The sequence below is a fragment of the Stigmatopora argus genome, chromosome 2 (genome assembly GCF_051989625.1).
Source record: "Stigmatopora argus isolate UIUO_Sarg chromosome 2, RoL_Sarg_1.0, whole genome shotgun sequence".
NCBI classification, from domain to species: domain Eukaryota; kingdom Metazoa; phylum Chordata; class Actinopteri; order Syngnathiformes; family Syngnathidae; genus Stigmatopora; species Stigmatopora argus.
In genome coordinates this window covers 17,032,303-17,056,532 of record NC_135388.1, presented here as the reverse complement: position 1 = coordinate 17,056,532, position 24,230 = coordinate 17,032,303, and the positions used below count along the sequence as shown (strand labels likewise).

At 39.1% G+C, this 24,230-nt stretch overlaps 2 protein-coding genes across 4 annotated transcripts in view; one reads left to right on the top strand and one right to left on the bottom strand.

Moving 5' to 3' along the window:
- Nucleotides 1-3: 3 nt before the first annotated feature.
- On the top strand, nucleotides 4-23,748 carry LOC144089159 (uncharacterized). Of its 3 annotated transcripts, XR_013305025.1 has the most exons (4): nucleotides 4-21; nucleotides 2,187-2,298; nucleotides 21,506-21,612; nucleotides 22,695-23,748. XR_013305025.1 is itself a non-coding variant. In XM_077620087.1 (3 exons), exons 1-3 carry the CDS (start codon nucleotides 1,173-1,175, stop codon nucleotides 3,942-3,944), a joined length of 240 nt encoding a protein of 79 aa, XP_077476213.1. In that variant the 5' UTR covers nucleotides 1,018-1,172; the 3' UTR covers nucleotides 3,945-4,283. The 3 variants fall into 3 exon arrangements, 2 of the variants coding, with proteins under 2 accessions (XP_077476213.1, XP_077476204.1); XM_077620087.1 differs by lacking the exons at nucleotides 4-21; nucleotides 21,506-21,612; nucleotides 22,695-23,748 and adding exons at nucleotides 1,018-1,181; nucleotides 3,826-4,283; XM_077620078.1 differs by lacking the exons at nucleotides 4-21; nucleotides 21,506-21,612; nucleotides 22,695-23,748 and adding exons at nucleotides 1,202-2,101; nucleotides 3,826-4,283.
- The window catches only part of ddb1 (damage-specific DNA binding protein 1), a 29,429-nt gene continuing 22,708 nt past the window's right edge, over nucleotides 17,510-24,230 (bottom strand). Inside the window, exons 23-27 of the mRNA XM_077620004.1 lie at nucleotides 22,680-22,789; nucleotides 21,478-21,647; nucleotides 20,027-20,129; nucleotides 19,542-19,665; nucleotides 17,510-18,083 (exon numbers count right to left, since the gene is read on the bottom strand). Coding sequence (XP_077476130.1) covers nucleotides 18,000-18,083; nucleotides 19,542-19,665; nucleotides 20,027-20,129; nucleotides 21,478-21,647; nucleotides 22,680-22,789 — 591 coding nt within the window. The 3' untranslated portion in view covers nucleotides 17,510-17,999. The remainder of the gene's footprint in view (nucleotides 18,084-19,541; nucleotides 19,666-20,026; nucleotides 20,130-21,477; nucleotides 21,648-22,679; nucleotides 22,790-24,230) is intronic.

Sequence of the window (24,230 nt, the reverse complement as noted above, 5' to 3'; positions counted from 1 at the left end):
CCCCCCCCCCCCCTCGTGATGGTATGTATTAAATGTTTTGATCTACTGTGCAGTCAGAGTGTCATTACTCATCTCGAAAATGCCGCAGGCTGTTTACATGTAATCCGGTTGTATTCGTGTCGAAAATCTTTTGCGTGACAAAGACTTGTGCGGGTGTTCACATGAAGAAAAAGACAATGCAGTCTATTTAGGACCTAAAATAACTGTTTGGCTGTATTGCGTGGAATGTAGCATTGTAGTGGATTTACATGAGAAGGAGGAATCGCACTCTCTTCAATAGAAGCGCAGTCGCAGGTATTGCAATCCAGGGCATCAAAGCAGAATGCGTCCAAGTGGCTTTGGGCTGTCGCTTCAATAACAAAGATTATTCTGAAGCTTTAAAAGCCTCCCACCTTCAATTCTTACGCCCTTCTTCTTATTGTAGCCTGTAGACTGTAATCTGTGCGTAAAAGACACTTGAGACACTGAATGACTTCCTCCTCTGTTCAAACCCAGCTAGTTAGTTGCTCTTCGAGCAGCTCCTGCTGTTTTGCGGGTTCCCTTGAGCAAAAATCACAGTCGGCCTTCATGTACAATTATAGTTCCCTCCTAATTGAATTATTCACATACGTCGAGAAACGCAGCAATATGAAAGCAGTATTAAATCCCAAAGGAGATTGCAGAGCAGGCGTGTTAAAGTGGGATGTTTTGCTGCATCCACAAATGTGACGACCTCCTTGAGGTCACTCATATGAGGCTAGAAACAAAACATTGAAACAAAGATACACTATTTCACAACATGACTAGCTGCCTTTGTGATTTCAACCATTTTTACACAAGTGAGAGATAAAGATTGTTATGAATGCTCGGTCCCGGTCGGTTGGATCCATGTGGAAGAATCAGGCAGAGAACACATAAGGCTTTAAATGTAGACAAAAAAATGTGTACAAAACATAACCTTGCAAATTAAAAACTGGGAAGATATTGCAAAGAAACTAATGGAATGGGGAAGCACATTTACAAGAAGATCCACACATAACCCAACACAGAAAATCATTGCAAATATACATAGTCAGGGGTTGACGACTTTCACAAACACCTGGGTCACACAAGGGGGTGGGATCCAGAAAAAACACAGCAGGTGACACAATCAAGGACAGCACACAAGGAAAATCACTTCGGACCACCAAAACATGACAAAGGTATGAAAATGCACTACTATCACATATTGTATGCATACTATTCTGTATTATTCTTAAAGCAAAATGAATATAGTGATAATAATAATGGAATCAAGACAGTAAACTACATGTTTTGGTGCTTCATTGGAACTCAATTATGAGCTTAATCAGAAACTGTTTTTGGTCATTTCAAGATCCCTTCATGACAAATTATGGATGCAGTCAATGGGTTATAATATTTTTCTTGAATCCACATTGTAGTTACATCATATATGCAAGTACAAAGCGTGTACTAGCTAAACTTAGCTGTGTTTTTTTTACATGAAGGCTATCCTCCTCTATTGGGGCTATCCTAAAAAGTGAATGTTAACAATAAACCTCTGTGGCTTTGCCTTGCGTTTAAGATGTTCAGGAAATGAAATCCACTTTATGTGGGTAACCCTTTAAGAAATCCCAGACTCTCACAGCACTGGCTGTATAGTATTAAAAAAAAGAAGAAAACGATTAAAGAAAAAGGTACCTCACACCCTCAGGCTTGCAGCAAGGAGAAACCATGAAATCCCTCCAGACCCCCCAAAAGTTGGTGTATAAAAAAGAAGTATATAGTACTTTGGAGAATAGGGAATGAGCTTGACACTGTTGTTGACCCTGTAAATTGGCAAATGCATTTAATGGACACTTGTAACAGAGTGAGAATGTTATCACAGTCAATATACAGGATAAATTGGATAGGAATTAATTGTCAAGGTTCCATCTGCTATTCGGGAACAACATGCCCCACAAAGGTTGATGTTCATGGTGGATCAATCTCTGATATTTTCTTGACCAATGACTGTTTTGAGCAAGAAAGGCTCACTCCTCACAGTATCGTATTTGGCATAAATCCACGAAAGCTCCATAGCAATTCTGTTGGATGGAAGATGTCAGAGGCCCAAGAAATTGTGGGTTTGGTGGAAGCCGGCCAGAATTTTTTTCATCTTTTGTTGCAAAATCTCATCTCTTTCTGAACCGCTTTATCCTCATTAGGGTCGCAGGGGGATGTTGGAGCCAATCCCAGAGGTGGGGGACACCCTGAATGGTGGCCAGCTGATCGCAGGGCACGAGGAGACGGACAACCATGCGTCTGACAAAATACAAGGTGTTTACAATTTGCCCCCTTGTTTTTTAAACCAATGCATCTTTTGTGACGTAAGTCTATATACATTTGACCACTTGAGTTTTGCTGTTTTTTGTAAGCATATCATTCGCCTGCCCATGGTTGACAAAATGAAATTTCTGTGCTCTCGTGCCTCCAGTTCAACAAAAATCTCTCAACATTTTTGGCCTCAGCTTTACTGTGTAATATTTACATTTTCTTGAAACATTATTCATTCTTGACAAGTGACATAACACACGCTCTGCCACTTACGCGGAGAACTCCAATTGCGGGCGAGCGATAAAGCGTCAAAATGATGATGCTCAGCAACCTGAAAGGACTGATGTGCTTCCACAAACAGCAAACCCAAAGCTGTCAAATGCTATTTGTCTGAAAGATACCTGAAAACATAGAGAAAACTTGATTTGCATGGCAACTTTTGGACATCCTCTGATTGACTAATTTTGATTACCACATTATAAGGCACACTTTCAATGAATGGCCTATCTGAAAATGTGTTTCATATATAAGGCACACCAGATTTTAAGACTCAGTATTAGTAGTGGTGGTGGTAGGTAGTGGTAGTGGTTGTAGTACTAGTAGTAGTAGTAGGAGACTGCATTATACATCCACTAGATGACGCTGTAGTAGTAGTAATAGTAGTAGTAGGGGATTGTGTTATACATCCGCTAGATCAGGGGTAGGGAACCTATGGCTCGGGAGCCATATGTGGCTCTTTTGTTGGGTGTATATGGCTCTCCGGTATCCTGTGTGGTAAAATATGGCAACCGCTGGTGAGAGACCTAAGTCCCGAACGCACCAATGTGGCGCCGACACTATTTCTAGCGCCTTTTTAATCATAATTTTTCTTCATTGGAGTCTTCTGCATGCATACTCTCATTGACTACTCATTGATTAGAAACAGTGAAAAAAGACATTTTTTTTACTTTCAAAGTGGTGAAATAATTAATTAATAAATGCACACATTTTCATGTATTTTTTCTTTTAAATTCTCAGTATGGCCCTCAAGGAATAATGTTGGAAAATATGAATTGTTTATGGCTCTCTTCATCAAAAAGGTTCCCGACCCCTGCACTAGATGGAACTGTAGTAGTAGTAATAGTAGTAGTAGGGGATTGTGTTATACATCCACTAGATAGAGCTGTAGTAGTTGTAATAGTAGTAGTATGGGATTGTGTTATACATTCACTAGATTGAGCTGTAGTAGTTGTAATAGTAGTAGTAGTGGATTGTGTTATACATCCATTAGATGGAGCTGTAGTAGTTGTAATAGTAGTAGTAAGGGATTGTGTTATACATCCACTAGATATAGCTGTAGTAGTAGTAATAGCAGGAGTTGTTAGGAGTTGTGTTATACATCAATTAGATGGAGTTGTGCTAAAGGGAATTTGATACAATGACTAACCAATATTGTTCCATATAAAAAGGGCGCATCGGATTATAAGGTGCACTGCAGGTTGGTTTTTGAGTCTTTCGCCTTATACTGCGGTATATGTCTTTGGTTTGCAGTCACCGAAATAAGCACCAGTGCTCCAGAAAATAAATGGAAGGTGTTCACAGAGATATGCTGCCTAGCACAGGTGTGCACGGCTGCGTGCATCAATTCCAAGCCCAAAAGTTCCTGTTGACTCCATTAGTCAGGACATGTGGTTAGTCCACTTCTAACACAGAAAACTCCTCCGAACCCTAGAGTCTCCGCTCATCCCCCCGTTACCTTTCCAATTCACCTCATCGCCTCAGCAAATCTCTGTATCCTTTCCTCTCATCCAATACATTATTCATTCCCATGTTCACAGGCTTTCTCCCATCTTGTGCTTGATCAATAAAACATACCTGTGTGCTTGTTCCCTCACCTCTCCATCCACACGCCTTCTTCTTAAAGCCAAAATAGGGTGGCCATGTAGAGCAGATGAAGCAGCATAGCTGAATGGCCTTTTCAGCTTAGAATAAATTGACCTTGCATGAGAACAAATATAAAAGTTCATTTGAGGGAAGCAAAATTACTGTGGACACATCAGGACTACTCAATCCCACCCATGGAGGTGCAAATGTATCTAAATAAATCCACACCGTAATGTCACAACTCTCATAATGTAATTATACAATGCAAAACACTCATGCTTTTGGATAAATTTAAACTAAAAAATGTAACAAAGCATAACTCAACTGTGCCACGTACATCACGTGGACGCCTGAAGCTCGTGGATATGATGCTGTCTATCTATAATTTGTAGGCAGCATTGTGCCAGGGAAGCTGTAATTCTAACAGGCAGTGAATGGTTTCGATCCACTGACCTCTGAGCCCACCCAGCATGCTTTGCTGAGCCACTCTGCTTTTTCTTACAAAACACTTGAAATGTTCATTGCTTTGTAACGACAAGTATCAAGAGAAATCCAGGATCAATTGGTCAAAGCCTCTGAAACCACTGATTTGCCTGGATTTCTGGGAGTGTGGCTTTGCTGTCCAATTTCCATTCTCATAGGAGGTTGTCACTTAGCTCATTCTGTCAGGAAAAGTCATGTTTCCATAACAAGGAATTAATGGAGATAATTTAAAAAAATGAGGATGAAGCGGTTCAGAAAATGAGAGGAGATGAGATGAGAAATGTTTGGAGCAGAAAATGGTTTTGAACATTGGACAGGACACATTGCTTTTTTTTTTTTTAAGAAATGACGTGAATTGTTCACTGCTGTGCACTGTGAACTCCACAATTGATTGTTCTGGGCTTGTGATGGCACTAGATTGTCATCATTTCATGTTGTGTTGCTAAGCAATCCAAGTTGCTGCATTCAGTTTTCAGTCTCTTTTTTGAGGAGCCGCCACATTGCAATAATGTTTTAAGTTCATTTTCGCAAACCAAAAAAATACATAAATAAGTGGGCACTTATGTAAAGCAACTGCATCACTTGCAAGAGAGATTATTTGTCCATGGCCTGCAGAAAATTATGTAACTCTATGTAGCAAACTATGGTTTCGATCCATTGTAGTATGGGTTATGGACACATTTCGTGCAGTATGTATGTTACCACTGAATTTCTTGGATTGCAGGGAGTTTGGCCAAGTGGTTTAGGGTGCTGAAGGGAAAACATGTGGGAACTGTAAGTAGCATAGAACAGTTATGATCCATTGATCTCTGGGTTATGGGGCCATTTCGGTTCACCTGTGGCACTCTGCTTGCGGATACTGCTAGAATTTTTCTTAGGTACTGTGGCTGAGAAGTTGAAAACATTCAGGTTGCACTCGCTTAGGAGGCGAAGGTTCAAATCCTGCCACCAAAGTCAACCCTTCCTTAGAAAATGACTCCAGATAATGGCTACTCAAAGCAAGTCAAACACGTACAAGTGAGGTTGTCTGATAGTGTTTTGCTTGCCGCGTTCTGTCAAAAAGAAAAAACACTTTAACATTAAGTAGCAGATAATGGTTTCTCTCCATTGAGCTCTGGGTTATGGTCCCAGTGCGCTTCCTCTGCCCCACTCTGCTTTTTCTAAGAAAAAAACATGAATTGTTCACCGATGTGTAGAAACAAGTAGCAAGGGAAATCCAGATTTTTATAGGCTCGTGACACCATTGGATTTTTTCGATATGTTTCAGGTAGTGTGGCCAAGAAAAGAAAAACACAACTCTATGTAGCAGAGAATGATTTTGACCCATTGACCTCTGGGTGATGGGCCCAGCACAATTCCATTGCACAATTCTCCTTTGTCTCAGTAAACACATGATTTTCTCACTGCTGTAAACAAAAAATAAGAATAAATAAATTAGCTTTATAGAGGGGTAGAGTCTGCATCTTTTTAAAATTCATTTCATTGAATACCTGTTTCATTAACCATTTATCAATTCATGAATTTATAGAATATAAAAAACAATAATGGTTAATATTAAGAAACTTATTTCTGGTATAGGACACACTTTTATATCCAATATAATATACCTATATTGTGTGTATAATATTGTGGCCTACAATACATGACCGTCAATGTCATTAACATCTATTTGGATGCCAGTTCTTTATAATAATAATAATAATAAATTATTAGATTATGTATTTATGTATTTATATTTTTTATTCGCAAAATGAGTCACATCTTATAAAGGGGTGATAATAATTCTATGGTTTTCAAGACTGTTAAAATATATTTACATTTATAAATCTGGTCTGTGTGGCACACTTCATAGGATAGAGAGTAGTGTAGTACATTGACGTGTAACACCACAACGGCCATCATATGTGTACTTACGAAACAATACAAATACTAATTGTTTGTCTATAAATGAGGCAGGGTAATCCCGTATTCATGATAGTAGATTTACTGTGTTTTAGAGCTCAATCTAGTTGCTCTTGGAGTCACACACACGCACATCATGAAAACATGCGAACGGGTATGGCCTTAAATCTTAATTCTAAAAAACCCAACCACAGTCCAATTTCTAAAGTGCAATGTTAACCTCGGAAATAATTTATAAAATATCACTATTTTATCATTCTCCCCCGAGCAATGTGTTGATATAAACATATCGTGCTGCATCCACTCACTTTCTGTGTCCTTGCAGCTAAAAATAATGAGCATCCCCTTTGTAAGTTCCCACAAGACAAATTCCCTTTTTTTCCATCTCGCTCTTCTAACACATGAATGTGCTGTCCATACAGTCCATAAAAACTCATCTACAGGATTCTTGCCCTAAAGGAGGATAGTGAGCGTGTTACACATGAACAAGCGCCCTGAGCAGTGCTTTGCTCAAGGGCATATCGACATTGCCCAGGAATTAAATTGGCTCCTCTTCAACAAGTAGTCCTAATTTCCTGATCCATCCATCCGTCCATTTTCCATAACTCTAATCTGGCCTGAGTCTATTCCATCTGCCGGGAAAAAATAAACGGAAGACTGCATCTTCGACTCAATGCTGGACAGTCATACATCGACCATTTAATACACATGCAGACTATTCACCCTCAGCTTCAGATTTATTGAAAGTGTCTTGACTCGCATAGAAACGGATGCAAAGTAAGTCTCACTTAAATATAAAAAGTTGGAAAACGTTAATTATGCATGATTCCCTTTGGATTATATTAGCATCTAGACATGACAATAAAAAAGAAAGCAACTTGTGCCTCAAGTGTGTGGAAAAAGAATAACAATATAAATGAATTCATCTGCCAATGTAGGTCACATTAGCCATTTAAATATTTTTTTCCGTGCACCAAAACAACTGAGATCATGTGATAAGGGGCATTCATTACATTATTAAAGAAACACTCCAGTGCAAGTTAACAATAACAAAATATTTTATTAGCTTAAATAAAATAATGTTGTTAACTACACTGCCAAATTTGAATAATTGGAAAAAATAACTATACATAATTTAAGCGTGCCCACAGACTAGGGGCAAATGTCTTCTTGTTACCATAGCTTCTCACAACCTGAATGATACATTGTGTTTCCTTGGAAAAAATGTACCACCCCAGCAAGGGTTTCTGAACACGAGAAAGAGTATCTCTCACGTCAGCGGCACTTAGTCAAAGTGAAACAATGGGGTGCCGTTTCTAAAGCTACATGCTGCAAACGATGGCAACATTTTGTCACGATGTTGAAAATGTGTGAACATTTTAGAGTGCATTTCTTGCACACTTACCAGAATATTTTGCTAAGTCAAACTTTATTTCTAAATATCAAGTGTTACACTTAAATGTTTAAATCAATTTTCCATACTGCTTATCCTCACAAGCGTTGGGGGGGGGGGGGTTGGGAGGCCTTTGGGTGCTTCAACCCTATATATATATATATATATATATAATTTTAGTGCACATACATATATATGTATATATATATAAATATATATATATATGTATATGTATATATATGTATGTATATATATGTATGTATGAGTTGAATTTGTTCGTAAGTTGCTCAGTGCTATATTTTGTATTACAATTTGTTTAAGGCCTATATAAGTATATTGAAGGTTTATATAAGTGCATTTGTATGTTTACAGCTTGTATAAGTAACACGCATTGGTTTGTACTGAAAAAACATTTAATAACATGGAGAGAATACACACAGTACTGTATACATACATTAGAGAGAGAGAGAGAGAGAGATTTACTAGACCTGGCCGAAAGAAGCTACCTAATGACGATTGCAGTTTTCTTTTTTTAATCATAAATGATGCGGTAGCACTGTATGGCATCATTCAATTGATTTGCAAACTTTGTGCAACGTTCAATATTTGGGTCCTGCTGCTCGATCTTTATGTTTATAAATGGTACTGACGGTCGAACGATTCAAGTTGTATTCACGTGCAACGCTCACCACTTTCTCACGCGCATCAAGCTTCGTTATTATTGCCACTCATTTCAAATGAAATGGCTTGCCTCTTCCTTGCACCTCCCTCAATAGAAGCCTTTCGCTTTTCACCAACCATCTTGAATAATGGATGCATGAGATATTTAATGATAAAAATGAAAAAGGGTCTTTGCGTACTGGAGATATGTTCACGCACTTCCGCACTGCAACGAACTGGGCAGAGGAAGGTAGATGCTGGGTTCGTCCAGACGCTCCCCTACTTACGAACATTCAACTTACGAACAACGGTACATACGAACATGTCTGCAAATTGCGTTTAAGTCCAAAAATGTTCGCAAGTCCAATTTTGTATTTCGCGCCTTTTTCGGAGTAGTACTTCTTTCCGCCGCTAATACCGACGCCTGGCGCTGTGAGAGCTCAGCTCACCCAGCATCTACCTTCTTCTTCGTTGCAATGCGGAAGTGCGTGAATGTATCTCCAGTGTGCAAATAATCTTTTTCATTTGTATCATTAAATATCTCATGCATCCAATATTGAATATGGTTGGTAAAAAGCTAAAGGCTTCTATTGAGGGAGTTGCAAGGAAGAGGCAAGCCATTTCATTTGAAATGAGTGGCAATAATAACGAAGCTTGATGCGCGTGAGAGTGGTGAGCGTTTCACGGGCATTGAATCGTTCGACCGTCAGTACCATTTATAAACAGAAAGATCGAGCAGCAGGACCCAAATATTGAACGTTGCACAAAGTTTGCAAATCAATTGAATGATGCCATACAGTGCTACCGCATCATTTATGATGAAAAAAAGAAGAAAACTGCAATCGTCATAAGGTCGCTTCTTTTGGCCAGTTTCTAATACATAAATCTCTCTCTCTCTCTCTACAGTACTGTACATATTCTCTCCATTTTATTAAATGTTTTTTTTTTCAGTACAAACCAATGCGTGTTACTTATACAAGCCTTAAACATACAAATGCACTTATATAAACCTTCAATATACTTATATCGGCCTTAAACATAAATTATAATACAAAATATAGCACTGAATCAACTTACAAACAAATTCAACTTATGAACAATCGCTCGGAACCAATTGCGTTCGTTAAGGCTTTTTTTCTTAAAAAATGACATAGTATTGTAAGGCTTTTTTCTTAAAAGAAACGACATAGTATTGTAAGGCTTTTTTTCGTAAAAAACGACATAGTATAGTAAGGCTTTTTTCTTAAAAAAACAACATAGTATAGGCTTTTTTCTTTAAAGACGACATAGTATAGTAAGGCTTATTTTCTTTAAAAACGACACAGTATAGTAAGGCTTTTTTGTCTTTAAAAACGACATAGTATAGTAAGGCTTTTTATTTACAAAAAAGACCATGTATAGTAAGGCTTTTTTCTTAAAAAATGACCATGTATAGTAAGGCTTTTTTGTTTAAAAAAGACCATGTATAGTAAGGCTTTTTTTCTTAAAAAACGACATAGTATAGTAAGGCTTTTTTTCCTAAAAAAACGACATAGTATAGTATGGCTTTTTTCCCCCAAAAAAACGACATAGTATAGCATGGCTTTTTTTCTTGAAAAACGACATAGTAGAGGAAGGCTTTTTCCCTAAAAAACGACATAGTATAGTATGGCTTTTCCCCCTAAAAAACGACATAGTATAGTATGGCTTTTTTCCTTTAAAAAACGACATAGTATAGTATGGCTTTTTTTCTTAAAAAACGACATAGTATAGTAAGGCTTTTTTTCTTAAAAAACGACATAGTATAGTATGGCTTTTCCCCCCTAAAAAACGACATAGTATAGCATGGCTCTTTTTCTTGAAAAACGACATAGTAGAGGAAGGCTTTCCCCCCTAAAAAACGACATAGTATAGTATGGCTTTTTTCCTTTAAAAAACGACATAGTATAGTAAGGCTTTTTTTCCTAAAAAACGACATAGTATAGCATGGCTTTTTTTCTTGAAAAACGACATAGTATAGTAAGGCTTTTTTTCTTTAAAAAATGACATAGCAAGTAAGGCTAAGAGAGTCGGAGAATAAATCTGACTTCTGATTCTTCACCTTCTAGTTGTTGCTGTGGTCCACTGGCAAAATCATTGGGTCAGAACATGAGGCGGGAATCAGGAGTGAGTTCAATTCCACTCGTTGCAATTCTCAAATTGTTTATTGAGGTAATGAAAAGGATAAATACAACTTCCAACTTTACTGTGGTGCAGTGGCAAAGACAATGGGTCAGAACTTCAGGTGGACTCAAGTTCAAATCAGAAGTGAGTTTGATTCCACTCTTTGCAATTCTCAAATTGTTTATTGAGGTAATGAAAAGGATAAATATAACTTCCAATCACTTCATTTCAGAAGACACTGTGGTCCAGTGGCAAGAACAATGGGTTGAAATTGAAGTTGGACACAAGTTCAAATCTGGAGTGAGTTCAAGTCCACTCTTTGCAAATCTCAAATTGTTTATTGAGGTGATGAAAATGATAAATATAACTTCCAATCATCTCATTTCAGAAGTCACTGTGGTCCAGTGGCAAAGACAATGGGTCAGACAGACCTCAAGTTAGTGGATTTGACTGCCATGTGGGAGATGGGGTTCGAATCCCGCTCTCGTTTGACTAATCACTACACCAGTAGTTCAGTAAATGGGTAATCCTTTTTTCATTCAAATAAAGACTTAGTCATTTTTTTCAGCAAAACAATATTTCCGGTCAGCCGAATTCCGGTCAGCCTACGGCTGACCGGAAGACAGTTGGGAGGGGGGGTTCCTGGTGGTGTTCGACAGTCGGCCTTCGGCCGACTGCCGACACCATACAGTCGTTGGCTGGCGACACCGGGACGTGAACCCTCGACACCCACGTCGCAGGCAGGTGACTTACCCACTACACCACGAGGCGGCCCGCCTATACATGATTGGAAGTTATATTTATCCTTTTCATTACCTAAATAAACGATTTGAGAATTGCAAAGAGTGGAATTGAACTCATTCCTGATTTGAACTTGAGTCCACCTGAAGTTCTGACCCATTGTCTTTGCCACTGGACCACAGTGACTTCTGAAATGATGTGATTGGAAGTTATATCTATCCTTTTCATTACCTCAATAAACAATTTGAGAATTGCAAAGAGTGGAATTGAACTCATTCCTGATTTGAACTTGAGTCCACCTGAAGTTCTGACCCATTGTCTTTGCCACTGGACCACAGTGACTTCTGAAATGATGTGATTGGGAGTTATATCTATCCTTTTCATTACCTCAATAAACAATTTGAGAATTGCAAAGAGTGGAATTGAACTCATTCCTGATTTGAACTTGAGTCCACCTGAAGTTCTGACCCATTGTCTTTGCCACTGGACCACAGTGACTTCTGAAATGATGTGATTGGAAGTTATATCTATCCTTTTCATTACCTCAATAAACAATTTGAGAATTGCAAAGAGTGGAATTCAACTTCGGTCCACCTGAAGTTCTGACCCATTGTCTTTGCCACTGGACCACAGTGACTTCTGAAATGATGTGATTGGAAGTTATATCTATCCTTTTCATTACCTAAATAAACAATTTGAGACTTTCAAAGAGTGGAATTGAACTCATTCTTGATTTGAACTGGAGTCCACCTGAAGTTCTGACCCATTGTCTTTGCCACTGGACCACAGTGACTTCTGAAATGATGTGATTGGAAGTTATATCTATCCTTTTCATTACCTCAATAAACAATTTGAGAATTGCAAAGAGTGGAATTGAACTCGAGTCCACCTGAAGTTCTGACCCATTGTCTTTGCCACTGGACCACAGTGACTTCTGAAATGATGTGATTGGAAGTTATATCTATCCTTTTCATTACCTCAATAAACAATTTGAGAATTGCAAAGAGTGGAATTGAACTCGAGTCCACCTGAAGTTCTGACCCATTGTCTTTGCCACTGGACCACAGTGACTTCTGAAATGATGTGATTGGAAGTTATATCTATCCTTTTCATTACCTCAATAAACAATTTGAGAATTGCAAAGAGTGGAATTGAACTTGAGTCCACCTGAAGTTCTGACCCATTGTCTTTGCCACTGGACCACAGTGACTTCTGAAATGATGTGATTGGAAGTTATATCTATCCTTTTCATTACCTCAATAAACAATTTGAGAATTGCAAAGAGTGGAATTGAACTCGAGTCCACCTGAAGTTCTGACCCATTGTCTTTGCTACTGGACCACAGTGACTTCTGAAAGTTTCAGTTTCTAATACATAAATCTCTCTCTCTCTCTCTACAGTACTGTACATATTCTCTCCATTTTATTAAATGTTTTTTTTTTCAGTACAAACCAATGCGTGTTACTTATACAAGCCTTAAACATACAAATGCACTTATGTAAACCTTCAATATACAGTGGTACCTCGAGATACGAGCTTAATCCGTTCCGTGACTGAGCTCGTATGACAAGTTACTCGTAACTCGAGGTAAAGTTTCCCATTGAAATGAATGGGAAACAAATTAATTCGTTCCAACTCTCTGAAAAAAACACCAGAAACAGGATATTGGATTGAAAAAAAAGTTTTATTTCTTATAATTCGCCATATATTGACAAAGTAATAAATAACGAGTGGTTTAATAGAAATAAAGTGTTTAATCTAACTAAAATTGGGCAGATTTCGCCGAGGGGACAGGGGCACAAAAGGGGCGGGGGGCTTCGTTTTTTTTCTTCCACAAAACGCACTCGTAAACGGAACAAACACTCCACCCTCACGTTCGCTATCGATGGGCTGTTTGCTGTCGTACTATTCCCTTCAAAATATTCCGAAAATGATGCACACAAATGTCCTCACAATCGAATAACGCACGACGAGCAGCAGTCTTTTATCAGCGATCGCGCCGCTGCTCATGTTGTTGTTGTTGTTGGGCCACCTCAGGCGCTTGAGGATTACCCTCAGCAGCGCTAGAGCTGTCACTGGAACGCGGATTAGTTCATCCAGGGGGTAGCCGGAGGTGTGGGGCAGTGCGAATATCTCCGGCTGGATGAAAAACGTAGGGCGCCACGTTCCTGGGTGGCAGCTCTGGGTGGTTTTGTTGGATTCGCATGGGATCTTCGGGGGCGCTGGCTAGCGGCTCCTTTTAGCTTGTAGCATCTGTGTTCGCATCCCCTCGAACGGCGCCTAGTGCCATTGCCTGTCGGCGTTGTGCGCACGAGTATACTTCATTACCCAGAAAGCCCTCTTTTCACCGCGCATGCGCGTTGTGCGTTTCCTGGTCTGAATAGCTCATCCGGTGCTCGTAAATATTGTTATACACGAAAGATATGCCAAAAAAAATGCCATGGCAACCTGGCTTGGTCGCATCACGAAACTTTGACCGCATCACGGGCGAATTATTCGATCGAAATTTCCCCCGTAAGACGAGCATTCCGTATGACGAACGGTCGTATGACGAGGTACCACTGTACTTATATCAGCCTTAAACATAAATTATAATACAAAATATAGCACTGAATCAACTTACAAACAAATTCAACTTATGAACAATCGCTCGGAATCAATTGCGTTCGTAAGTAGGGGAGCGTCTGTATACCAATAAAAACCCATTATTCGCAAATCGTCTTCACTGTAGAACCCTATTAAAATGGTACGCATAAGGGGACTTCAAATATGGCTCTTCGTAACAGTTCACGTCCTCCATCAAACCACCGATTTGGCCACTAAGTGAAATATCATACACTCGAACCAACTGTTCCCCGTTACCTGATGGATGCATATTACCAACACGCGTACCAACAACCGGGCTCTACTACTTGTACAATATAAAGCCTTGAGAAAATCAGAGCCAAAAAGTCCTCAAGGCCTTTCTCCTCTATTCAGTTAAAGATTCTTCTCAACAACTTAGGTAAATATACACAATTGCCAATATGCCTTGTTTGAACCTAGAAACACAGCTTAGAAATTTTATTGGCAGTGCTTCACAACAGTGGTCCTGCTAGTTGTACCCTTGACGCCACTGTGTTCCTCCTCATTATTTTCTCCCATTTTGCCAGGAATTAGAAATAAATAACAAGCAGCCACGGGCGATGGGATTGTTGTATACTGCACTATTGCTCCTTATTCCAATTTTAACTTTATTGCTCTTTGTCTGTTTTAACCTTAGAATAGTCATGTTTTACTTGCACAGTTTTTGTATGCCAAGTAACCTGCCAATAACTGTTACTCATGAGATGATAAATGAACAGAAAATATCTGTAAGTAAACGTAGGACAAAATATTCAACGAAGATAGTTCATGTTCAATGAATGCTACAGGTATGTATGTACAGTTTCATTCAAGTGTTTGTGCAGAATTAGAAAAATCCTAAGTAAGGGATAACAAGTATACTGTATGTCTCTGGTGGAAATACCATGTCTCTCCTGTGGTCAATTGGCAAAATAATTGCAGCGATGCAATGAGATGTAACGCCTGAATTAAATAATGACACAATTTGCACATGTCATTTACCGTCGAGGATTTCCAACAAGAATAATGCGTTATGAGCGATCCGGCAAATGATTCGATTTCAATTCATTTGTCTTATATTTACCTTCTCAAAACAACTAATGCCAGTCATAAAGTGGCTAGTAAAAAAGAATTCTAAAAAATTGATTTGCCATAGATGGTCCCAGTGAATGAAAGGTAGCACGTCAGGCTCACAGCTCTGGGGTCCTGGGTTCAAATCCAGGTTGATCCACCTGTGGGGACTTTACATCCTCTCTGTGTGGTTTTTTTCCCCGGGTACTCCAGTTTCCTCCCACATTCCAAAAACATGCATGGTAGGCTGGTTGGATAATCTAAATTGCCGTTAGTTATGAGTGTGAGCGTGAATGGTTATTAGTCTCCTCATGCACTGAGATTGACTGACACCAATATAGGGTGGATCAGCTCCAGCACCCCCTGCGACCCTAGTGAGGATAAAGCAGTTCAGAAAATGAATGAATGATTTGGCATACAACTGACAAAGTCACACAAAATTCATTCATTCGTTTTCTGAACCGCTAGTTTCACTAGACCCAAACTCTTGCAAGGCATGCATTTTTATTTTCTCTTTTGATATTTAGGCTAATTGGGACCTGATGAGTGTAAAAACAAAGAATGATCTTTTTACATGATGTAGTTTCTGAGAAAAATGATGTCCACATCGTAAGTGGACACCAGGCCCTTGTATTTGAAAGTTTAACATTGTAGTCTTTGACAACCAAAACTGTGATGTCCACACATGTGGACACCAGGTCACAGGCGGGTTGTGTTTCTAACCTAAAAATGGCCAAATGGGTCTCTGTACTTACGACACTTGGTGTCCAATCAGCCTACCATGCATGCTTTTGGAATGTGGGAGGAAACCCACACAGGCCCAGGGAGAACATGCAAACTCCACGCAGGTGGACGTGACCTGGATTTGAACCCAGGACCCCAGAGCTGTGAGCCTGACGCGCTAACCACTCGCCCCACCAGGCTTCTGCTTCCGGATGTTTGTTTTCATATTCAAGCATTTAACCAATCACATTTAAGCCATTCTTTGTTGCCAGGGTCAGAAATCTATCTGGAGGCCTTCACAATCAGTTCTGCAGGCCCTATATCTTGCTCGTAAGGACGAGACACTGCACATGTGCTTAATTTGCACAGCTGCGTCGATAATAGGGGTAACCACGCCCACATTGTCCCGCCATATTGAATGTGGAAAAGGTGGTGGCTTGGTTACCACGCTCCACGAGATGGTTTGTCCTTCCAGATCAATGTCTATGTTTTAAAGATGACGTAGTACAGTTGTGATGTTTGTGGTCTTGATGCTATAAAACAGTGTGTATACTACAATGAAACTAATGCAGCTTTAAACTCAAAAAGGGATGCTATAGTTCATTTATTCATTTTCTGAACCGCTTTATCCTCACTAGGGTCACGGAGGGTGCTGGAGCCTATCCCAGCTGACTTAGGGCCCTGGCTCTCAACGCTGCTATACAACCAGGGACACACATTTAAAGTCTGAACTTGGTATTGAGCCACAATCATTTGTCATCAGTGAATCAATAATTTAACTTCCTATGGTACAGTATGCATAGACGTGTACCTGTATAAAAGAACATGTCTATATTCAACACAATACATCATTTGGGTGCCAAGTTACATTTGGTGTTCCAATTCAACCGTAAATAGACATGGGCCCTATTTTTTTATAGATACATGATGAATGCGGTGTGTGACTTTACAGAAGTTTATCTCTAAACTCCCAGAGGAGTTTTCACGAGACTAGGCAGGGATTCAAGTCAGAACAGGAAATTGGTTGAAGACCCACCACAGCAAAACAAAGGCACACCATTCTGAGGACAAAAATAGATCAGAACTGGCACGAAACTTCTTCTCACAAGCGGCATTCACCATTCATGTTCAAATAGGAACGGCGAGAAATAAAGATGGAAGAAAAAAATTTAGATTTGCGGTATCATAGACTTCAAGGTAAACACAGACATGAATTCAAGCTAAGTGAATGGGAAATTCTCATCTTTGGCCCCATTTTTAAGCTGCTCCTCATCATAGTCTAAACTAGAGCTTTCTAATTACCTACACCAAGAAAGATGACTGGCTATAACTGTCTAAAAAAGGCTACAGTAATTGATAACCCATTAAATTTAAAAACAAATTTAACCAGGATGTGCATAATCATAGAGTTATAACTATAAATATTTAATTGTAAAAAGAGCAACAATTGTTGAGCACCTTGCTTACCAAAAGTGCTTATCAAAAGCTTCTTGCTCTACAGGTTTTGAAGTATTCAAATATCTTAACATAACAAAAATATATCGTAAAAAGACAAGTTTCTTAAATTACTAAATAAAAGGTTCTTTGATAAATTAGGGTCATTAAAAGCAATAACAACAAAGGCGACAGAGCAACAGTACTAAAGCAAATGTTTAATAGAACAAAGAAAACATCACTGAGACAAAATATCTATAAATCTATCATAGATTTTTTTTCACACTTTAATAATAACCTTAGACGTGTAAAGCGCCTCATTTCAACTGTGGCATGAAAAGGTCTGAACAGTCACAACGTGCGAAAAAGACCTGTTTTTTGCTAAGGAAAATGTTTTCTATTTTGAAGTCACACATTATTCCACACAGGCAGCCACGAACATTCAGGACAGTCTCTTGGTTTTGGTCTTTTATTAATTTTTTTATTGGACGCTAAGGTTTGCCAGGAGCTTTATTTGACAATGAAGAGTTCAATTTAGGTGCACCTTCAAGAACACATCCCCCTGACAAACCTGCCAGCACACATTGCTTATTTATAATTATTTACACTTCAGCAAGTACCAAACACTTGTTTTCTCGTTTATCTCCCGAGGAGCAGCAATCTTTCCGTGTCTGCGGGGCGTGAAATGCTAGTGGATCCTTGTCAGTTCCTCCACAATCTTAATGACCTCGTCCACTGTGGCTTCACGCTTCATGCCGCTGCCGTCATCGATCTGGAATTGAACCACATCAATAGGTGGGTCATCATACGTGAGGCACACCTTAGCTACAGTGGTTATGGCATAAAGGAAAAAAAAACATGGAAAACCAAGGGTAGCTTCGCTTCATTGATTTTACCTTATAGAGAATACAAGCGGGGGGCCCGGCTTTGCCGGTCCCACCTGCTTGTTTAGAACCAGAAGACAATTGTTGCGCTATTTTAAAAAATGGGTTAGATGAGAAAGGAAAATTTCAGTTACACGCATACGACCCCCACAGCTGATATTGCCCCTGCTAAGTCCAAATCCTCAGTAATAGGCATCTGAGCATGGTTTATGTAACCATGATATAGATGCAGAATCATGAGTCCCACAGAGGTGGAAGCCTCGCCACTAGTTTGGAATGCAGAAGATTGTGCTGTCATCTTGGTTCACTTTAATTGTTTACGCCTTTTCCAACTCGATACGAAATGAGAACTCCTCTTTTTTGGCATAATTGGTGAAAATGACGGTGCAAACGTATGTAAAGTATGCAAAAAAGGAATGCATATTATATACAGAATCAGGAGTATGCCTTTTAGGAAAAAGTACGGGAAAAGTCACGGCCAATTTCAAAAGAAAGGCTGACGAATTTTACCCATTTATGCAATGTTTGGGTGTCATTTTTGGTAAAACATTGTAAATCAAATTGAAAATATGCCGAAAATAAATACTGACACAAAAGCAGTGCTGTTGCGTAGTTCATGCCACTAACTTCAAGCAGAAAGGACTAAGTGAAAGCACTCCAGTGTGCACTGAAGAAAGTATGGATTTTGGAATCGTCCCAGAGAGTAATGCTTAAAACCACCACAAGAGAGCAAAAAGCTAACATATTTGTGGTGAGCGATAATACTTGCAAATGCTCAAAGCTTGAGTTTACACACTTAGAGACGGTGAAGAAATTCAATCACTCGTCTATTAGGATCCGGCAGCCGTTTCTGGCCACCATAAAAAACATTCAACTCTCTATGTTGCACGGTTTGAACAAAGATAGCGAGAGAATCTCAACATACACACACACACACCCATAAATCACGCTTCATAAGGATTATAGAAAACATAACAGTTTTGGATTCTGCACCATATATTTGTCTAAAAACAGCCGTCAATTCTCAGACAATAAAAACTGCACCTGTATGTGTTATCTGTCATTAAAAAAAACAAGATTAGATGCGGCCACAGCCATATTTTGGACCCAATGAGGAACCCATCTACAACCTTGAATATGTATATGTTTATGTTAGTTTATGGCCACTATTTGGGAAATGCTGCTGTTGGCCATCTGGATACTAAATTTGCCTTCAATGTTTGGCCAAGGTAAAACATTATCATGTCGATGCTTGTCCGTTCCCAAAGTTTGAAGAATTTAATATTTTATGGGGTTAGTGTCTGAATAAATGTCATCTGAATATAAATGCAAACAATCTTGCCTACCTGTAACGTACTGACAACCTCCTGCATCTTGGCTCTACCTAGATCCAGGAAACTCTCAATCAGATCGCCGTCGATAAATCCCGTGGCCTGATCAGTCTTCCGTTCCGTGTGGAAGGACCTCCAAGTGCAGTCACGTCAAGGTTAATCAATACAAGGCGGCCGCTCGGCCTAAAGATTTTACGTACGGGATAAATAACACTTGCATGATGTCGGGTTTATTTAAAAGTGTCCTATAAATAAGAAAGATTATAATATTCTGTAAAATGATTATATCCAGTTTAAGTGATCTACTATGGTCTTTCTAATCTCAGCTGCTAAATTGCTAATGTACAAAACTGCCATATTTCTTTAGACATTTTTAATATCACATTGCGCGCACACAGTGCTTCGATCTATGTACTTGCTAAATGTGTGGGCACTGTTTATTTGCTGCATCTTTTATTCTAAACAGATGGCAAGCGTACACGCCCGCACAAAAAGGATATAAGCTGTGTTCTATTTTGCCCACACTTTTGATGACTTTGTTTAGGCGGTTCTGAAGGTCCAAAAGAAGGCTGTACCATCCTTCAGACAATGAGGTCACCAGTCCTAACACCCACACACAAGAAAAAAGGAAAGAACACATGCAGTATTTAGGAGGGTGGACTTACCACGCGCGTGTCAGTAAAAGTACATTAGTATCAGCATCCAGAGTATCAAACATAATAATGACTTTTCACGCAGTGAGGGGGGGGAAAAACCTTGTCAGAGCAAGTCGTGTAATGGAACGCAAACACCTCCTATGATAAATAAGTGAAAGAATCTTTAGTCGCTTGGCGTTTCCCATAATGCAAGTTTCATGCTTGTATGCCAAAACTAGTCTTTGCAGAGTGAAAAGTAACATTATTTCACAAATTTGAATAATTCATTGTGATTTCCTGTTAAATTTTACAGTCCCAAGCCTTTGAGAGTGTGCAGTATACATACATTTCTGTGAACTGGATAAAACTGAAGTTCTCCAACTTCTGCATTATTCCAAAAGACTGTGGCGCATTATTGAAATATATACAGCTATTTCAAGTTGACTACCACAAGATCGAGCTGGAGTTTGTGAGGGCTTACATATCATATAATAACTTTTCACATGTTCATCTTTACAAAAACAGCATACAATGTGGTACGTAAGTGGCCTGGGTCGGAGAAAACACGATAAAGGTTGTCTGCCCAAAAAGATTCTTAAAGGCCAGACGTACAACCTGCTTGTACAATGTCCTTACAGCAACACTGTACAGTACTTAGATTTCTATGATCAAATTGCACACAGTCCAATAACGATGCTAACGTGTACTGGTAATCTGGTGAAGGATAGACTGTCATCTGCTTGACGAGTCTTTCATGCATGTTGCAGTTTGCTTTCCAGATATTAATCAATTGATAAACAAAGAACAATAAGTAAATAAATAGTGAACTACTCTATGATGCGACAGAGCTGGCAATAATTCAATCTTGTCGCGATCATAAGTTATCTACCTCTGAGCAAGTAAACATGGAAAGTTTACTTCAGTTTGTCTGTTGGCCTTTGGACTTTCCCCAGAAGCATCAGATACATCATAGTCTCAACAGTTTCCAGGGACGATAAGGCTAAGAGCATGATTTTTCTTCCAAACACCAAATGGCAGCATTTTAACTCAAGTGTACAGAGATGGTTCTCATTTGCTCCTCTCCGACTTAAAGAGTTTGAGAAACCACACCGGTGAGAAGGCGATTGTAAGATTGATCTTTCAGCTGCTGGCTATTGGGGACATTTTTAAGTTTTCAAAATAGAAAATGTTTTCTAAGGGCTTCTTTGAGACTATTATCAGGCCTCCTGTATGCAATTGTTCACTTGGATATAAATGAAGACACTGGTGACAAAACTCGTGTTAAATTGAATTGATATTTGTGTGGCAGTGCTTACCAATCATGCCGTTGACTGTGCCAAACAGAACAGATCCTTGGGTGGGTGTGGAACTTTCTCCCAAGTTCTGCAGTACCAGCGAGCCGTGGCAGAAGACATTAACAAATTCTCCAAGGTGGAAGAGACCCACTTCCTGTAAGTGCTGCCGCTCCTCATCTGTAGTAGCCGCACTGATATAAAGAATGGCTTGTCAGACTCTCACACTTGTAACAGGACATGTTGACAAGGGGGAAAATGGAAAACCTGGAATTCCAATGAGGGGCTTTGAAAAGACATCAAAAGAAATAAAGTAGACGGTCTTGAAATGTGTTGAGGCAATTGATTCATCTCAAGACAAACATGACGACCAGAGCTATGATAGGCTTTCGTAAAGGTCAGAAAATAGCAGCGGAAATGGATAACCAGGTGAGGGGGAGTGGATAGAGTAGCACGGCAAGAAAAGTGTTACAGAAATAAAAGGTCAATAAGATTGAGTGCTACTGCCTGAGATATAAAATGGCTAAAATGTGGTGGCATGATTCAAATCAATTTTCACAGAATAATCTCAGCACGATAGTAATGTTAAACTTATGAGAACCAATCTTCTAAATTCAATGTCTCAAAGAAAAAAAAACTAAAGAAAAAGAACAACAACAAAAAAGTAATACCACAATGGATATAGTCATACCTCTACTTACGAATGCCTCTGGGTGCAAATTTTTCAGGTCTCAAAAGCTTTTTATATGCAAATGAGTGCCTCGAGATACGAAAAAGATTCAAGTTACGAAATCCCCCAAAAAGTAAATGCATTTCCTTATCTGTTATTTTATTTTGAAAATATTGTCGCGGATACGTTGATTCTCACTTCAGAACCCCGCTCCACTCTACTGGGATCTCATGGGCTGTCTCACAAAAACCACTATCCATCTTTCAAGATTCTCTCTTACATACCTGTCAACCTCGGTTAAATGCTCCCCTTATTAATGATTGCAATTCCCCTTAAGCGAGAAAAAAAACGTACAAATGCAACGCGGTACATATTTACACATAGGGCACACATTCATTCATTCGTTTCTGAACTGCTTTATCCTCACTCTAAAAGTCTAAAATTTACTACAAAATGCGCGGCATTTTGACGCGACGGGTCAAAAGGGAATCAGAACCACATGTAAATTTAACTTTTTTTTTAAATGATAAAAAGGATGTCTCATTTAACTTCTTACCTGTCTTTTTGGCAGACAAACAAGTTAAACGCGTTCTCCGCCCCAAGGAAGTTGTCATCGTCCAGGATTTCCACTGCACTCATCCAGTTGGGATTGAAGTCGCGAGCAATCTATAAAACATGCAAGATATGAGCATCACTGTCATGAAATTCCATTCATAATTCAAGGAAGTGGTAATTCCAAGCTTTGTTTCCAATGACAAGATGCTTCAAGCACAAATCCACAATTAAACGTTTAAAAAGAATGTTTACCAAGTTTTTGAAGACTAGTATGAACAGGAATCCATCATGCTACATACACAAACATGTTTGGTATTATCTTGCTTTTATTCATTTTTATTTGCCATACCTTTTTATCAGTTTGTTTCTATTCATTTAACATCTTGGTGTATATGCTTGCCGTCGACAGATTTTTATTTATTTTTTTACTCGATTCTGATCCACTGAAAATGACGCGGTTGGACGCTATTTCCAATGTATTCCGATCTGATTTTGGGTCGGGGACATCCCTATTTTAATATATTTTGTGTTAATTTGATTCCTATTGATAAGACTTTGATGAGAACACTATATTTCTCATATATAGTTCCAAAATTTAAGATTTTCAAATGGTGGTGCGCCTTGAGATTTTTTCAATTCAACAAGTGTGCTTCGGCTCTAAAGGGTTAAGAAACACTGATATAGTGCACCTGAGTTTAGCCAGAGATCACATAGGGACCAGCTGCTGAACAGAGAAACATAATGGATAGCGCTGTGGTCACCCGCACTGTGCTGAGGGTTGGCTGAAGATAGCGCATACGTATAGGTAACCATTCTGGAAAATCAGATTGCCTCTTGACCTCGGGAGAAAAGCACTCACCACAGGGCTGTGTATATATCGTTCTGGTATGAAATCTGTTAAATGCTCAATTGCAGTTCAGGTAGAACCTAACAAGATCACGAGTATGTCACCAGCCATCAATATCAAAGTCAGTGCCTACAGACCAGATGGGGACAAAAAAGTCTTTAGGACAAAATAAATAAATGCCTCAGCAAAATGCACATGCTCCTAGCAGGCAGGATAAGATGAAAAGACAAAATGTTCAGGTTACGAAACCCTTGGATATGCAAATTACTGTTCCAATCTACGAAAACAAGATCCAAGTTATGAAATCCCCCAAAATGTAAATACATTTCCTGTATGCGTCATTTTATTTTGAAATTGACGCGTTAGCATTGAGTTCTGATTGACAATCTCCCTACACTCCGCTGGCCTCCCATAGGCGGTCTCACAACACCTCTTCGTTTGTTTTATGTTGTTTTTTTTATTTTATTTAACATTTCCTGGTGCGAATGAAATGAAATGGGCCCTGTAATCAATCCATGACTGAAATTACAAGGCAATACGGTCGTAACCCACCTATCATTGCTACGATATTGAAGCCGATAGAAACATTAAAAGGCGATAACTCCTTGGCATGGCATCTCTGTACCTAACGATGAGATGTGTGTTTATGTGCATGTGGTCATGTTTTTGCAAGTTTGTATTTCAGTTTAATACATTAAATCATTT

Excerpts from the sequence above, each read along its gene's own strand:
- LOC144089159 (XM_077620078.1), top strand. The coding sequence starts at position 1,823 with ATGCATTTAATGGACACTTGTAACAGAGTGAGAATGTTATCACAGTCA. Across the intron at positions 2,102-2,186 it reads TGTCAGAGGCCCAAGAAATT|GGTCGCAGGGGGATGTTGGA; the intron begins GTGGGTTTGGTG and ends TATCCTCATTAG. Across the intron at positions 2,299-3,825 it reads TGCGTCTGACAAAATACAAG|TCACCGAAATAAGCACCAGT; the intron begins GTGTTTACAATT and ends TTTGGTTTGCAG.